Genomic DNA, 17,966 nt, shown 5'->3' with positions numbered 1-17,966 from the left:
CAACCAAGATATGAGAAATAAATGAATGAATTAGCATTCCTGGTGTCACAACATTGAAAGAAATCTTCTTAAACACATTGAAGGACATATGAAGGGCCTCAGCATGTGCAGAATGACTGCTGAATTGTGAAAAAACAGGAGTGACACTCTACTGTAGGCCAAATGTGACCACTAATGCATGACAGGCGTGATGGCACGCGGGTCATACTGCAGCTGCTGAACTGGTTGGGTAAGATGGTGCCACATGTATACTATAGACTTGTCTGCCCATTTGTTTGGAGTGTACATTAAAATAATGCTGGCACAGTATGTCACAACAGCAACCGACAAGCAGCTTAAAGGGTCTTTCATGTAAGTTACAAACAGACAGACAAAGACAGAAAATTTAAGTAAATATTACGGTCAAAGTAAATTTACTCCACTGAGAAAAGACCTAAGGACTAAAAATGATAAATACATTTGCATTTTATTATAACAGTGAATAAAGACCAAATGCAATAAAAAAAAACTGAGTCACAGCAGCTCTGCAATGATCTCAAGCTTAATACTGATACCAGTATCTCTCCAAGCGTGTAGCTCCAGATAATAAACGTTCTGTTAGCTTTCACCTTTAGGTTTGTTAGAAGGGTGTATTTGTGTGCTGTGTGTATAAGAGGTCATGTGGTTAACACATTAAGTTTTAGCCCATGTTCAACCATTACTTTGCCTCACACATAAAAGAGTATTGATTCAGAGCTAAAACTGTATGCGTATGTATGAAAACTTGCTTTCAGAAGTCCAACTGAAAAAGTAACCTGTATTGTAGTCAATAGAGAGGTCAAGAGGTCAACACCCTCTGCTGGACCACAAGGCAAACTACTTCAAACTGGACGATGTGCTCACAGACTGCAAATTTTGAATTTGAACAAGTCTTTATAGTTTGACTATTTCATCTTTCCCACATCCAAACCAAAGGTCAAATTTCAAAATAAAAATTAAAGGAATGCCATCTTTTGCCGTTATGCGCCCCTGGCTGTCTGTAACCATCAGGCCTGGGCTGAACAGCTGCATGAATGGTAACAAGCAAACAAGTCCAATCAAAAACATACCATAGGACATAAGAAAGGCAGGAAAACAGGGCAGTAAACTGAAAGCTGTTGTCAGCCAATCAGCCAACAGAAGAACGCTAATAAGTAACAGCTGTGGTTAATAAGTTTGTTTACCCAACTGGGAGCCTCAGTAGCGAACCAGCCATCATTCAGAGGTGTTTAAGATCATCTTTAAGGAGACAGTGACAAGATTCTGGACTCAAATAGACTGGTCAGAGGCTAATTAAAGTTATTGGTAATTAAGAATCAAATACAAACCAATGAAAACAAGTGGCTTCACTGTATGCTAGTTAATAATTACAGCCCATTCAACACTCAAGGTACCACTGCTCATTTTAAAATGAACACAAAAAACATAAGCACAAAGGCAGAAAGCTACAACTCTTTGCTCAGTTCAAGGATGATCAAAACATGAGAGAAATCCTTGGAAAGGAATCAAACTCGAGATGTTCTATACTGTACTGTGAACAGTAATCCAGCCTGTCTCAGAGAAACTACTCGTGCCGTCTAACTCACATCCCCTTTACAGGTCACTCTGAAACTTGAGCATGTGTTACAGTTGCTGAGGAAGATGTATGTCAAGTGATCTGGCCAAGGAGGTCGGAGCTGTGCATGGAAAAAGGGTGAACAAACCTGGCAGGCCGGCTGCCTGGCACATTCCTAGTCCTTCCTCAAATGGTATATTTCAACATGTCAAGGTCCGCTTTCACGTCACTGGCTCATCAATTATAAATGGTCCCATAAGACACGTTCACACTTTTCCTCTTTCCAAGCTGCCAGCACTTACTTTTCCATTCAAGTCAACGGACAAGTGCTTGTAATTAGCGACACAAAGATTAGTTGATTACTGGGTAGATGTCGTCCTGTTGTCTGACACATCAGCTTTCCACATTAAAAAGCACAGCAAACATGCTCAATTCATTTTGTTTAGTTTTCATGTCCTCACCAAATGCCTGAAGGAGTTTTGCACCTTCTCCTGCATATTCAAATGTCATCACAGGCTTTTGTCCTTGCAGAGTAGCAAAATGCAGTGTTAACCCTTTCCACCTGCTTTCATTGACTTAAAGGTTGCTTTGCAATTCACCAACAAACACAGAGCAAGCTGTTGTTGTGCTCATGACGTCAAATAGCTGCACCTGGACAGACTAGGGAGCCAAACGTATTGTCACCTGTGTGGGTGTTTTTATTTATTTATTTATTTTTACAATTTCAGAGGAAGACAACACCATTACAATTTGTAATACATGTTCCACCAGAAAGAAAAAGTCTATGAGTTTTAACACAACAAATCTTGTACAGTGATACCAATCTTTGCTCACTATATCTTAGCCTTTTTTTACTCTCAGGTGTGCAGAAGCTACAGGTTATGACTCCATGCTGTGTGTCCCCATCAATGCTGAAGATGACACAAACATACCATTATATGGATTTCATCATTTATTCTGGTAGAGCACGTGCCACACAAAGTGCAGCGTCACTGCAACTAAACTAACCCTAATAAGTGAGCATACAGTCCCTTTGTTAAGATAAAACACATAATTTGTATGCTCATAGACGATTGGTGAGAAGATAAAGACAGACAGGCCCAAACGATGAGGAAACATTTCTGCAAGTTCGAGAAATGTTTGAGAATGTGCTCTGCTTTCAACACGAGTAGCTTCAGCTGCGGTGGGAAACGAAAAACCACAACTAAGACATTCTTGCTTGAGTTACTAATTAGTTGCTGTCCTTTTAAGAAAGCCAGTGGTGGAAGGACACGACATAACTGTACATCTATGTCAAAATGTGGTTTCCATAAAAACAGCTAAAAGAGATGGCTTCCCAGCAATGGTGGAAAAACTGCATTTGCTACAAGTTGCATCAAGCTGCAAACATTTCACCTTAAAATCTGAAAGTTGTAAAGCAGTTCTCTCTCTCTCTCTCTCACACACACTCACACACACACACACGCACACACGCACACAAGCACACAAGCACACAAGCACACGCACACACACACACAGCTGTACACTATAAGGAGCTCTTAAGTTTCATGATGTATGAAATTTTGCATCCACAATCACTGTGAAGTACATAAGCTAAACAGAATGAATGAGCCCTATACGCAAATCTCTGCACCCCATTCAACATGACACACTGAATTTATGTGGGGAAAATTATATACTGTGGTATACATCTTTACCACCCATTCCATGATAAAAATGTATTATGCAATGGCGCCCAGCCCTAGTTGCAGCTGGTCATTATCAGAGCACAGCCCATGTCTTCAGACAGCAGACTGCCAGCACAAAATAAAGCAGAGGCAGCAGTTTCGTACAAAAAGGTGGAGGCAGACCTGAACCTGCTGGAGGCGACAATTATGACACTGACAGCCACAGACACAAGGACACAAACGGCATCACAGTGCATCACAAAAGCTTTGTCCCTTTTTTTCCTGGAAAATTATTTATCGATCTACCATCTGCTGGCAGACATGATGGAAACAGATTGTGTGGCACACACACTTGTCAATCAATAGGCCAATATAGTGGACACGTTTTCCATGAACAGACACTGACGAACCATTGCTTAAGGTTGCAGTAGTCAAAACTGACAAGAACTCACGTCCTTAGGCTGCAACCAGCTTTCAGTGAATGCATTGATTCTATTTTGGAGTTATCATTTGGGCTATAAAATGTCAGAAAACAGTGAACACATCCTTCACAATTTCCAAGACTTCATGGTGAAGCCTGGTCAAATCAATGGCCCAAAAATCCAAAGGTTCTCAAAAACGGACAAAAGCAAAACCTCACATCTGAGGAGACAGAATCACAAATTCTGTGTTTTTGCTTCTAAAAATGACATGCCAAATATCTTTTATTTATTTTCTGCCCATTGACTTGCAAATTAATTAACTGTTTCAGAACTATCAGGTGCAAAATGAACACACAGTCAATGCTAGGACTAAGTGATGCCAGGGTAACAGTAATATGAGCACAACTGAAATGAAATTAAAAAACAGTATGCACAATATCATTCAGGGCTTAAGATATAGTTCAATCATAAGATGAATTTTCTGTGTGGGAACAAGTTATGGAAATGAGGATCAATGCACTTTCCTGTTTCTGAACTGTATTTAGGCTACTGACCACCACACCACCCAAACGTAAGCTCAGGCCTCGTTAGGAATGGCTCAGCTCAAAAAAATCCACTGCAGTGACAGAAATATCAACCTAAATGAAGCAGTCTGTATTTGGAAAGTAAAACATTTCCCTGGCTTGCTCTCAAGGCTTCTGGCTGCCATGACAACAATGTTGGTCTCTGAGTGACTCATCTTTTCAGTGTCTATCACACAACAGGAGCTATAAGCACTCCAACCTCTCCACTGCAGGAGGGAAGAAGCATCTTTGCAGTCTCCAGTCTTTTAGGACCTACTGGCTGCAGAGATAACCATTACGGCTACTATAAGAACCAAGAATAATGCTGATAAATTGATCATGGTATCTCAGTTAAAGTTGGCCAAATAAGCATGAGCTCTAATTTGAGAAACCATGTCAGGATGCTTGGTGTACACTCCTGAAAGGGGCTATTGTTGCATGTTAACATTTCACTCCTATCACTTTGGCTTTTAGGCAATTGTGTAACTGACTCAAACACTGCGATCAGCACCACCATTGTTCTGTTTCTACATACCCCAAATACAACAACTGCACACCCGCTCAGTTAGAAATGGTACAAGTTGCCAGCAGGTGACAAGGATAGTCTACCAATTCTTCTGACTGCAGTAATATGGATGTTTACATCGAAAGCCTTTCAACAAATTCACACCTTAACATACAGCAAGTATGGACAGCCATGTCTGTGGATGTAGCCTGTTTGTAACTACACATCCAGGTACTCAATATGAATCATACTGAGTCATACGATCGTGTGCTACTAAACAACAAAAGGTGAATCGATGACTACAAACAGGCTTGAACAAATGTGACTGGTCCTGCAAACATCCTCGAGAGAAAGCACTGAAGTGGGTCTTATAGTAAGCAGAAATACAAATACTTGTGAATATAGTGAAAAATACACTTCTTTAAATATGCAGTCCTGAAAGTGCTCAGAATAATGGAAAGTTTGAACAGCCACAGTTCCGAGACAACTGAGAAAACCCCCGCTGATGAACGCCTTGTGATAAAAAGTCCCAGAACAAGCACGCAAGAGGACCTTAAAATAAGACTGTTTTGTCAACTTCACGACATCAAAATATTTGCGGACATCGGTGATGTAGAGCTGGATTACAAGAGAACACTGTAATCTTGTATCACAGAGCAAACACCACACCCAGGCTGTAACACACAAATTCATCCCAAACGCAAAGTCAGAACTGCAACGTCTACTGCATTTCTTTGCTCTGTCAGTCATATCCTGATTCTAGTATAATGACTCCACTTGTGTCTGATTTCTACTACAAGGCATAAAGGAGCTGATGCTATCTTCACAAAGTACATATAAGTGAGCATTTTATGCCGCATCCCCCAAGCTGCAGATGCACATCGGGTGCATGACATTTGGCATAGCGTGCACTTATCATGAAAACCGAACTCAATTTTGAAGGTGTTTCTTCACAGATGTGTTCAATTGCCACAAGAGAAAGCTGTAATTCCATGCATCAATCTGCGGTGAGACACAAGGCTCCAGAGAAATCCCCAGAAACAGTACAAGTTTTCATTTTACATTCACATTTGGTGTTCTGTGCATTGACAGTCCAGGCTCTGCAATATCACAGTTAACTGTGACTCATTACTGCTAATGTATTGATGGAGCTACCTACAATTTGAGCCAAGGGTTTGTTGGCTGCATTGGAGCACTGCTGGCAAACTGTTATGAGCATTTTAGTGAGCATGCTGAGCAACTACTTTTTTTTTTAAACGCTCAAGTTTCTCAGTCTTGTATTACGTGATGCCGCTGTAACATTTGCTTATTATTAAACTTCCATCTGATTACCATAGTTCTGATTCAATGTACCTCACCATTCATAGGGAACTCATGGGGGACTTTCCTTCTCGTCTCCCCTTTGCTGTGATTCATAGAAGCTCTCTTGCAATGTTTCAAACTGATTCACTGACACAAAAATCCCTAAAGCTGTACAAGTCTAACTTTCAGTGTGTGGACAGGCCTCTGGTGCTTCCATGTACATCACATGCCAATAGCTCCTCCACAGTAAACACTTTCCAGCTCTGCCAGTAACCAATTACAACACTTAATCACATCCCCTAGACATGAAAAGAGTGGCTGTATAAGCTCTTCAAAAGCCTTTTTCCTACATAACATAAATTTAAATAACATTCAGCATGAATAATGGTCAAATACTCAAACCACTGACTTAAGAATGCGCTCTGATTTGTACACTATCAAGGAAAAATAAAATAATAACAATAAAGACAATACACAAGAGATGACAGACAAGTCGAGGTGGGACAGAATCATACACTGAATAATTTGCATACCTTATTCAATCAAGAAAAAAAAAAGGAAGAAATACATTTTTTCTTGATTCTATACCAGCAGTAGTCACCATGACAAGTCACAACTCACCCTCAAGCTTTTAGTAGAAGAAAGTTGAATAATTTGCCCGTCACTTTCACACTTGTCAACAAGACAGTTGCTGCCACGCTGTTTCAAGTCAGTTTTGGGTGTTGCTGTGGTAAAATGCTCGAGTTCAGAAAATCATCTGAAGTATTTCAAACTGCCAGAAAACATCTTTTAACCATCTGCTCTCTGTGTGCATCACACAAGATTCGAAATGAAATATTAGACACTACATTTTCTACGATCCTCGGAAATTGTGTGAGAGTTTTTGTTGATGCCGACTCATTGGTGATATGTTTTGTTTTCTGCCTCTTGAGAAGTTGCATCATGTTGAAAAGTTCCAACTACTTGACCAGGCAAGTCTTTATAACTTCAACTCTGCTCTTTCCCCCAGTAACATAAACACTGGTAATAAGCTGTTGAGGCTTGTCTGCATAAGAGTGAGAAAATTAGTCATTAGATTTTACGGTGACATTTTGAATGTTCAAGCAATGAAGAAAAAAATAATGTAACTTGTTAATACAAGCCAGGGCTACACAGTGTCAATACATCAAATTCATTTTTTTAGTGTGGGTTATATCTGATTTGATATTATGCATAGCAATGTCTCTGCATGATAAATGAAAAATAAGCAGTAAATAGTTATTAGTGTCACATATAGTGTTACAGGTTAGGTTCTATCTCTAATGTACAGCAGTAGTAGGCAAGGTTCAATCAAAACCCCAATGTAATATTTTTATTCCTCTGTATTGTGCTAGGTTCATGTAATGTTAGATGTATGCTGTACTACAGTGAAATAAGTAGTGAAGCATGTTTAAGTGCACAGTGGAAGTGCACAGGTTGTTGTAAATGGAATTTACACATGCACACATGGTTGTAAGTCGGCGCAGCTCTGTTAGATTTAACTGCAGGGTACAGGAAAGCAACAGACAGGTATCTAGTCAGGTGCATGCATACTCCAGTTTTTGGAAGAAAAATCTGGGTGAAATACGTGAAAGAGCTGAGGATTATTTTATGGATGACAAGTTTAATTTGGCCCAAGTGGGTCCGATTTTGTGTTGGATTCATTCCAGGAGCACAAAGCTGTAAGTTCTTGCCAATGCACTTTTCAAACACACATTTAACTGCTGCCAAGCACCGTGTAAATCAACTACAATGAACACAGATCTTGGGTGAGTTTGAAACAGGCTGGCATTAAACATTCAAGTATAAATTATAAAGAAACAACCTGCCAGCATGCAGAAAACACTGCAAGCGTTACCAGTGTGTACAGACTTTATATTAACTGTTTAATTTACAGAAATATTAAAATGTTTATATGTATCATTTGTGGTTAACATAAGGAAAGGGGAAATCTCCTTTTAGGAGGAGTAGCACTACACCTGACAGGTGGGGAAGAGTCCATGATCAGGTCACATGCCAAACCTTACTCAACATCCACCCCACATGTCCACCTTCACCTACAACAAAGCACTGCATCAACTAACAACAGACCTTCCAGTTTGATAATGGCCACCCATATTATCCCTCAGTGGCACAGTGTTCCACTTAATGCATTTTTGCTCTCCTATATTCTCCACTGCACTGTTCTTCAACTTAGTACTTGCTAGCTGCCACTACCATGCATTCATTGTAAGATGGTTATGGCATAAACATCACTTCAGGGTACAGACAAGCCCCTAAAGGACACTGCAAAAACAGACTATCTGGTGTTCAACAAGTAGTTGTAGTTCAGGTAGTAGCATTGTGACACCTCTTACCAGGTACCTTTCAGTCTTTCATTGTTGGAATACAACTGGAGCATTGTGAGTAAGCTTTAGCATCAGGCTTGGATCAAGTGGCTTGTGACCAGCAGCTTATAAGTTCAAATTCTTAGACTTGCTGGGATGACTTGGACTGTACATAAGGATGAATGGGACTAAGTTAAGCCAGCTGTGGGCTTCTTAGTTGAGGTGTTCCAGCAATCCTTCCTCTGGCACAGCAGCTGAGCTGTAACTCATCATGTGTGCAGTGGAAAACGGCTTTGCAACATCACAAAATGTAAACTTGTCAAGCTGCAGAGAAATGACTACTGTGCCTTTCTTGAACTTTTCCAGTGTTGTATTCACTATCAACAGTCTCTACCAGCATCGGCCTACTCGGGGAAAACACAAGCAACACATTCTTACCAATCACATGTCTTGTGTTCTACATATTGTTTCTTCATAGTCCTAAACTGTAGTCACTTTTGTGACAAGGTCTTGACCCCTTCTTCAACATCTCTGTGAATGAGCCTCTGCATGTAAACTCGGGCCTAACTGCTCCAGTCAGGTTACCTCTGGGTCCCAGTAAAAAACGCTTTGTAACTTAAAGGAAAGTGCAAAGCAACTGTGAAGCAAGCAAAGTAAACAAACTGAGCGGACAATATTATGCACTAAAAAACAGACAAATGACGTGATGCACGTTGGCAGTGAGGGGCATGTATTTGTTTTCAAATGCCCCGTGGTCAAAGCAGCAAGTAACTAAGAAGGAAATATCTGCAGATGTGTCCACAACTATTTGTTAAATGTGTTTCCCTATCCAGCAGGTTTAAACATATTGCTCCATGCATGTTAAATGTGTGCACAAACTGCTTTCACTTTATGTATGTTTACTGAAATTCTTCTATCGTGCACGCTAAATGTAATTGTTGCGCATCTATCAGCGCACGGCACGGTCGTCTATTTTAAGCGGCGGACCCTTCATCCTCTTACCGTACCTTTGAGCTGCGTCAGCGGGGAAAGCTCCACCCGACCGCTCGGAGTGCGGTACTGAGAGGAGCCTTGGGATTTCCTCTGTTTCTGCGCTTTCCTCATGGACTTTCTCGTAAACCCGTCCACTTTCTCGGATGCGGAGATGGCCGACATTTTGATGCATAAACCGACGAAGACTTCCGACAATCTACTGTATCCCTAGGTCAAATGAAAGGTTTCCTCTTCGGTTCCTACCGCTCGCATCAGCACTAAAATATGGAGCCAACTGCGCGACTTGAAGCTCGTCTCCCGTCCAAGTCTTGCGTTAGTCTGTATGATCCAACATGGTCGCTCGGTGGTGGGGTTAGACTGTGTCCAAAAACTGCATCATTAGGGCGACGCGTTTGTTTGAAACACGGGAACAATCTTCAAAACTCGAGCCAGAAAACAAAACTGCAACTCATGACATTGCCCACAGTGTAACAGAAAGTTACCAACACAAGTCAATTAGCAATTAGCTTTCTAAATTTGGGATGTTTTTACTGCCTCGTCGTGTTTGCAAACGATCTACCTGTTGCAAAACGCGTAACAGACATTGTCATAAAAAAGTAAGTCGTCCTGCTCCGCTGCTATTGTGCCGAGCTAGCTTGCTAAAATTAGCTGACGTTAACGGATGCCACTACGGCAAGTTTGCACCGCTGTTGAGGGGAAAAAGTTTCTGAAGATAGTCGTCCCATGTACTTCTCCGTATTCACACAAAGTCCAAGTCTTCAAGCACCGCTTTTAATCAGAGTTAGACTTCCGCTGAGTGTGTTTTCACACGAACTATCGATGAAAGTTCAATTTCGCTCGACGGCTGAGCCTCATTTAGCACTTAAAACTTGGCTTTGTCCACAATGGAGTGACTGTCTTGTGTCCATTCCCCGGTGAAAGCAGAGCAGTAGTTTCGTTGTCACGGCCTCTAAAAACACCGACTGTTCTCAAATAAAACAAATTCCGTCGTGCTAAGTAGACAGCCGTGAAGAACGCTGCCAGTGCGGCCGTTCAGTCGTTGTCTAACCGACTTGACTGTTTCGGTGGACTGCGGAGCTTGACAGCCGTACGTCACAGAGTGACAGATCTAACGGCCAATCGCAAATTTGGAATTAAAAAACTTGAAACTTTTTAAACCAATGAAGTCGCACAGAACGCGGGCCCTGAACATGTGACATGTGAAAACAAATACATGACGTTAAACGTTGAATGAGGAGTGGCAGAAGAAGTGGGCATTACTGGTGAGCCAAAGTAACTGCAGGGAGTCTGAAACACTGTTTACATCAGTTACACATGGTTTACGATAGATGAATCACAACTTTGCAATTATTAAAATAAAAATAGACTAAAAAAACATTCATTTAATGCTTATTCTGTAAATTTATGTCGTTCTTATCAGGGAAAGCAATCATTCAAAGTAAAAACAAATCATAGGACTGGGGATGATTGTAAAATAATACATATTTTAACATTGAATCAGCTGAAAATAGAAGATGTATGTTTCCCAACCCCAGGCCCCCCCTCGAAGGGCCATTATACAAATCTTTTTAAGCATCTGTGAGAGATTTCGAGGTCTTTAACAGGATAGAAAAAGCAGGGAAGATGCATTTCACTTTATTTGTAATTGTTTCTTTTCCCTTTGAGTTACTGTATTATTTCAACTCTCCATACCCCTTAAAGAATTTGAGTAAAACCATCAGAGAAGAAAAAGATGTGTGTAATCTGCGAAGAGGGTTCACAGGAGACTTGGTCACCATTTCAGTCTCACCTGTGTCTCACTGCCTAGCACTCTTTATCACGCAAACACATGGATCACAATGATAATATGCAACCAAAAGCATGCCACGCCCTTTGAAAACTATTTTCAATTTAATAACATCTGACCACAGCAAAATTGTGTCAATTAAATACAAAGGAACCAAGAAACAATCTGTGGTTATTTTGTACATATAAACAACTTAAGCATTTGCTTAAGAAAAAAAATACATTTTGCAGAACTTTATACGTGTATCACTGAAAGACAGACGGCAAAACCCATACATGAAAAAACCCACAAAGAGACGAAATGATGCATCTTAGTGAAGTTCATAAAAGAGCTCCAAGATGTGAATCAAATTAATGGCAATGTTTTTTAGCAGAATTTAAAACGTCCACACCTGCAGACAAATCACTTTCTCTGTACTTGAGGCTCAGCACGTGTTGGACCTCCAAAACAACTTTATTTGATAAAGTGGGTTCTTGTATCAAACACTAATGCATCTCTTAGAGCTGTCAGCTTTGTGTAAAACAAAAAATGTACTCTGCAACGTGCAACTTGATTTTTTTTTTAAACAGAGATTCTGCACAGCACCAGAAAAATGTGTAGGAGGCAACTGTAAAACCTATGACCCAATTAAAATGAAGCAGCCTCTCAGGATCTGAACACATCAAATATTCAGACTGATGGTTCTGTCAGTGTCTCTGCAGCCAAGGTTCATGCGCTCGTGTCATCCGGACACAGATCAGTGTTCTTAGAGGCTTATTGTCTGTGGGTTAAGGTTAAAAATACTCAAAATAAAAAAATGTAAACAGTACAGAGCGTCCGACTGGCACAAGAGGTTACTCCAGAGGCCTTCTTGTGAAATATGCAGAGATTTTCTTCATAATTTGTGGTGAGCGGACGGTCTGAAAAACAAGAAACAAAAAAGGGTAAATGCAATATTCACCTTTAATGACTAGAAAGCATCCCCATGCATGTAAGCAATAGCCCTGATAAGGAGGGATAGACCTCAAATACCAGTCACCCCTCTGTGTATTTTTACTGTAGGGCAGTTATTCTTGCTCAGGGACTTCCAGTGAAGAGCCCGAGCTTGAACTTCTGGACTCACAACATTCCAAAGAAGTGGAAGCGAAAAAGGCATTGAAGGCATACAGCCAAAAGAAACTATTTCCATTTCCCTAAAGCAATTCTATATGACTTCCAATAGTCTCAAATGAAAACAGCGCCTCAAGGGAATACATTCAACATTTTGGAAAGACGTGCGTTTACTTTCTTGAGACTCTAATGAGAAGATCAGTACCACTCGTGTCTGTACAGTTAACACAAAGCTACTGCCAGCAGACGATTAGCTTAGCTTCATACAAAGACCAGAAACATGAGGGAAAGCTATCTGGTTCTGTCCAGTGGGGATATAATGAGATGTGATGTTCAGGCAAGGGCTGGTAACCTTTGGACAGAGCCAGACTAGCTGTTTTCATCTTTCCAGTCTTTGTGCTAAGCTATGCTAACTGACTGCTAGCTATTTTTGTATGTTTTTTTCCTCCCTTTTTGACATTGTGGACGGAGGCAGACAGGAAACGTGGGGAGAGAAAGCGACAGAGGTATGACTGGAAGAGAAGCGCAGACGTTGCAGTTATGTGGTATCTGTCTTAACCATCCGGTTCTCAGGATAGCACGAACCAGCTGCTAGCTGTAGCTTCGTGTTTACCTTACAGATACGAGAGCTGCATTCATCTTACACTGAATGCTCAGCAGAGACAGAAAATAAGCCCATTTCCCAAAATGTCAAACGTGCTTTCAGAAAGTGCCGCTGCTAACAGGACTTAGTTATTTCAGCCTTCCACAATCTCACAGCCGGATCAAAGACATTTTTGATGCTTGAAAGAGAAAAAAGCTCTAACACGGCATAATAGGACATAAAAGAGAAGCACTCATTTGACTGATTGAAGCAGGGAGCAGTCTGTGCTTACCGGTGAAGCTGGTGTCTTGCCTTCTTGTTTCTTAGAGGCACTGGGGCTTCTGGGTGTACTGGGGCTTTCTTGACCTTTCCTCATCTTTTGGCCCATCATGGACAACCAGTCAACTGCTCTGGGGGAGCAGTTCTCCTTGCCAGTCTGTCTCAATGAGGCTTGCTTGTCGTCCTCTGCGTGACAGTCTGTTTGTGCCCGGCTCTCTTGAGCGGGGCAGCAGACTCCAGAAAGGGTCCGGCTTCTCTTGGCTGCGGGGTAGAGTTCAGTAACGCAGTCACACGGTTGTGCACCCTCGCAGCGTGCGGGTGCACCATCGCTGGTCTCCAGCCTGCGTTTGGCGCGTCGTTCTGAGGGAGAGGTGCTGCCAGCGGGGCTCTGGGGACGCGGGCTCAGCACCGAGCGGAGCGGAAGGCTGACCTGAGCGGGAGACCCACGGCTCGGGGATAACCACTGTTTGATAGAGGGCGGCGTTCTCTGGCGAACAACAGCAGCCTTAGCGTCCTGAGAAGGGACGGGTGAGGTGGTGCTGGAGGGCAGAGGCAGGGCGGCTCCGCTGGGAGCACAGGCAGCAAGCTGGGGTGACGCCAGGCCACCAAGACTCTCTGTCCTCTTGGTCTTGGCAGGGGTGGTTTCGGCTCTGATAGAAGGCCCTTAACAAAAGCAGAGGTCCTTGTTCATTCGGATGTGAATTGAACAGAAATCAAAGGAAATTGTATATATTGTTACATGGCAGTTAATAGTAGATGTAACACTTACTTGAGGGAGACTTCGGACACGCCCAGCCCACAAGGTTGGCCTGTCCCACTGAAGACTGCACTCCATCCATTTCCCGGCGAAGCCTCCAGATCCGCACAGTGTGGTCATCAGAACAGGAAGCAATCTGCCAACAGAGCAGTGGGGATTATACAGAGCCTAAATCCATCTTCCGAGCCTATTAAAACAGATCAGTGTCCCAGCAGGGAAACACAAAAACCTCTGAATGCAACAAAGGTTTTGCAAAAAGGAAACAGGATGGAGATTACCATAGCTGCGACTGGTTATTTGGCTGGAGGTTACTCAGAAAGTCTTTGAAAGACTCAAACTACCCAAAGAAACATGAAAGTTTGTGTCTCACCTTAGTGAAATCTGTTGGGCACCATGCGACAGATGTCACTTCCTCACTGTGACCCTGGAGCGTCATGGGAGGACGTTCAGGGTGAGAGATCTGAAACATAAAACTAGGTTTAAAAACGCTAAAACGTGCATCGTAAAACATTACAAACACTAAACTAATTCCCGTTTTTAACGCAGTGAAATCAAATAGAGGCCGTACCTTCCAGATGTATGTGTGGTTGTCACTTGAGCCACTGGCCAGGAACTGATCATCTGGGCTAATGGTGGACTTTATATAAAAGGAGGAGTTCTGGTGGCCACTGAAAACTGCCACTGTGGAGGAAAATAAACAGCAATATTACAATCACAAAACAGATGACATGAACCTGAATGAGCTAAGAAGTGTTAAGGACCTTGTGTGCATTTAGTCCTATCAATACCCCAGTGACTCAAAATGGCTACCTGGCTTGCAGTGTGTGAGTATTAACCAACTGATTTGATGCTGATATGGGCTCCACATCCCTCAGAAGTTCACACATTCAAAGCTCTGACTTAAAGATATGAGAAAATGTTTGCACAAGCACACAAAGTTCCTGCTTCTCCACAGTTCCTCAAACAAACCCCCTGCTTTACTCTGCCCTGTTTAAGCAAAGCATATTAGTTTACAGCCCCATCTAGTGCTGTGCAATGGCAATGTATTAGTGATGAAATGCAAAATGTCTATTTTGGCACAGACACACATATATATAAGTACGTATGTATGGCGGAGCTCTTGTTTACCTGGAGTCGTTTTTACTCCGCTGACATTGAACATGTAGATACTGTCGTCAGTGCAGTTACAGATGACGTTGGATCTCGTGGAGTCCAGCACAAGGCCGGAATAACCTGCAACACATGCAAAACAACAGTCAGCTCATTCTGGTCGTTTGCATGTTTAGGTTAACGTGATGTCCAGCGGCGAGTAAAACAAACCCAGTCGCGTGCGCATGCAGGACCCCGGGTACGGGTACGTCTGCAGGGGAACAGGATCGTGGCGGTGTGCGGTGTAGTTCTTCCTCAGATCCCACGTCTTGATTACTCTGGTCGAGACGAATGAAATAGAAAAATTAATATGACCGTGCGAGTTTTCTCCTTTGTCATTCACAGCGGCTTGCTGGATTTCTTACCCATCAACAGCCCCGGAAGAGATGAGGGTGTGCTGATCCTGAAACAAAACCACTGTGACGCTCTGCTGGGTATCCTGCAAGACAGACAAGACAAAGATAAGCCTTCCTTCTGCACAGTGATACTTTCATTAAAAGAGTCGAGTTGTCGAAGAAACCCACCACGCTGGGAGCCATGCCACGGGTGCTGCTCCGCCTCTTCTTTGTTTTGGTGAGGGGGGCCGGCTCTGCTTTGTTGTGAGCGCCGCTGATCTGTTTCACCTGTCTGTAGAAACCATCTGGGAGGAAGACACAAATATGATCACACAGCCTGCACAGATATAAGATGATCTTTCCACATTTGCCCCCTCTTTTTGGAATCAAGTCTCTGGAATTGAAATCTTTAAGCGATACCTTTTTTGCTGCACCTGGTGTCCCAGACCATAATATTTCCATCTCTGGCCCCAGTGCAGAACACAGCTGTTTAACAGAGTACAATGCATCAATAATGTGATACAACAAATAATCATTAATGCACAAGAAAATAAATTAAAACCAAAAATTCTGTTTCTCGTGTCAGAACAGAGAACAGAGAACAGAAGAGAGATCAGGGAATGTAATAAGGCAACCCGTCAACATATAGCATACCTTTCTCCTGCGGTGTGAACGCGACAGACTTGAGGCTGCAGAGGTGACCCTTGAAGCTGCCTAACAGCTCGCCTGACTTCACATCCCACAGCCTGGCGGTCTGATCACCAGAAGCAGTCACCTAAGGATGAATAATGACAAAAATCACTTAAACAAGGCTTTCTTTGTATGAAAGGAGCTTTCCAAGGTGCTTTACGTGTAGCGATAAAGTTACAAGGAGCCGGTAACCGGACAATCCAAGAAATACCTAAATGTTTTAATGTCCGTGCAAAAACATAGAAATCAAGTCTATAACTAAAGTATTTAAAAGTTGTGACTGACTGATACAGAGTGGACTGATGGCAGAATTCATCTGAATTGTACTTACTAAGTGAGGCTCTCCTGGGACCCAGGCTATGTCAAACACTGCGTTCTCATGAGCCAGCCATTCTGCAGACACACACACACCATTAGCCACTGACATTTCCTGTTTAATTACTGTGATATAAGTCTGTCTGTCCACATACCTTTAAGAAGCGGCTTTTCTCGGCTCTCTGTGTTGTAGATCCGAACGATGCCTTCTTCATTGGCTGCTGCAAGGACGTTCTGCAGGTCCCCGGCTGAAGAGAGATGTGAGAGGAGGGCACACCAGTCAGACCGATAAATGGCAACAGTGCATCATCTGATGATAAGGCGGGTTATGCTGCACAGGTGGGTTACCTGAGGGGAACGCCAGTCCAAACGGTGGCACGGTGTCCCCCAGGTTGCCATAGGAGATGTGTTCGTCATGCCGGACGCACTGGTAGCCTTCCAGCAGAGAGCTCAGAGGGTACCTTGGCCAGGGGTCCGCAGTGAAGGCTGGGAAGATCAAAGAGACTATTTTCAGATACTGTCACTGGAATATGTCAATTCTGTGAGTTTACTCCACCATGTACGGATGTCAAAATGTAGTATCTATGCTGCTATGCTGTAGTTACTGTAATAATAACTCAATATTATCATCTTTAAACCACATTCCAGCAATTGTTACTCACAAAAATTATGATTTATAACTAACAAAATTAGTCAGCGATGGGTTTGACACTGCAAAAACATTACTACTGTTGTGGTGTGCCTGGTTTCAGCGGTAAGTGATCACCCAGGCCTAACCTGCTCTTTACTGTGAGTGTCCTAGATAAGTTTTACCATTTATAGACGTTTACACACCTAAACTTTTTAATGTTCTTGTGATTCCGGGTTGACTGCCAAAAAGAAAACGTACAACGCTACGTTACATGACGGGTTAAAAACGTGAGATAACGTTCATTTTAGCTCATCTGGAAAGTTACATTTAAGGTAATTTCCACGGCAACAGAAATAACTCGCGACCAACGGTCCAACCGTGAACTGTAACACAGTGGTTTTAGCCACAACTACAAATACAAGATAAAATTGTGCCGTTAGATCAGCCTTGATGTTAAACTAACTTATCCAGTAGCTGTGTAGATAGCACAGTTAAGCACAGGGTACACCCCGTAATCGAAAAGCCGCCCCGATATTCCCAAACATACAAATTATCTCACCATTGTGCCTTCGTCTGCCCAGTCCTCTGTCAACAACTGAGCGGAAAAGCATGCCTACACTGAGGTAGAAGACGATCTGGAATATTTTAATGCAATACTGAGAAGTTTGTCAGATCGTTAGCTGGCGATCTTCTTTCTGCTGCTCTTCTTTCCCGCGAACAGATCTTCTGAACACAAGGACTGAATTCCCCGCTAAACTTGCGTTCCGCCTTCCCATTGGCTGAAACGGCCATTTCCCCCACAGTATCGACTCCACATCCGCTTCCGTTGTGCCAGAGTAACACCCACAGACATAATATACGTAGACGCCTCATTACGTGCTGGAGCGTAATCCAGCGTCGCCGCCGTATTGGGTGGGTCTCCGCGAGCACCAGAGCCAACCGAAGTCAACGTAAAGAGAGCAACTATGCCCCTATTTTATTT

The 17,966-nt window shown here is 42.5% G+C and overlaps 2 protein-coding genes across 2 annotated transcripts in view; both read right to left on the bottom strand.

The window, feature by feature from the left end:
- The window catches only part of ppp2r5a (protein phosphatase 2, regulatory subunit B', alpha isoform), a 38,693-nt gene extending 28,243 nt beyond the window's left edge, over positions 1–10,450 (bottom strand). Inside the window, exon 1 of the mRNA XM_070987156.1 lies at positions 9,385–10,450. Within this exon, the coding sequence (XP_070843257.1) occupies positions 9,385–9,532 (148 nt within the window). The 5' untranslated portion in view covers positions 9,533–10,450. The remainder of the gene's footprint in view (positions 1–9,384) is intronic.
- A 794-nt stretch (positions 10,451–11,244) lies between these two features.
- Positions 11,245–17,595, bottom strand: dtl (denticleless E3 ubiquitin protein ligase homolog (Drosophila)). Its single transcript, XM_070987722.1, has 15 exons — positions 17,544–17,595; positions 16,702–16,839; positions 16,509–16,601; positions 16,370–16,431; positions 16,003–16,123; positions 15,769–15,834; positions 15,538–15,653; positions 15,379–15,452; positions 15,185–15,291; positions 14,993–15,097; positions 14,433–14,545; positions 14,235–14,324; positions 13,877–14,000; positions 13,121–13,770; positions 11,245–12,055 (listed from the first exon to the last, which is right to left on the bottom strand). The coding sequence occupies exons 1-15, from the start codon at positions 17,593–17,595 to the stop codon at positions 11,990–11,992; spliced, it is 1,977 nt and encodes a 658-aa protein (XP_070843823.1). The 3' UTR covers positions 11,245–11,989.
- Between the last annotated feature and the right edge of the window lie 371 nt (positions 17,596–17,966).

This window comes from Chaetodon trifascialis, chromosome 19 (genome assembly GCF_039877785.1).
Source record: "Chaetodon trifascialis isolate fChaTrf1 chromosome 19, fChaTrf1.hap1, whole genome shotgun sequence".
Lineage (NCBI taxonomy): Eukaryota > Metazoa > Chordata > Actinopteri > Chaetodontiformes > Chaetodontidae > Chaetodon > Chaetodon trifascialis.
This window is presented reverse-complemented; position numbering and strand designations above follow the sequence as displayed.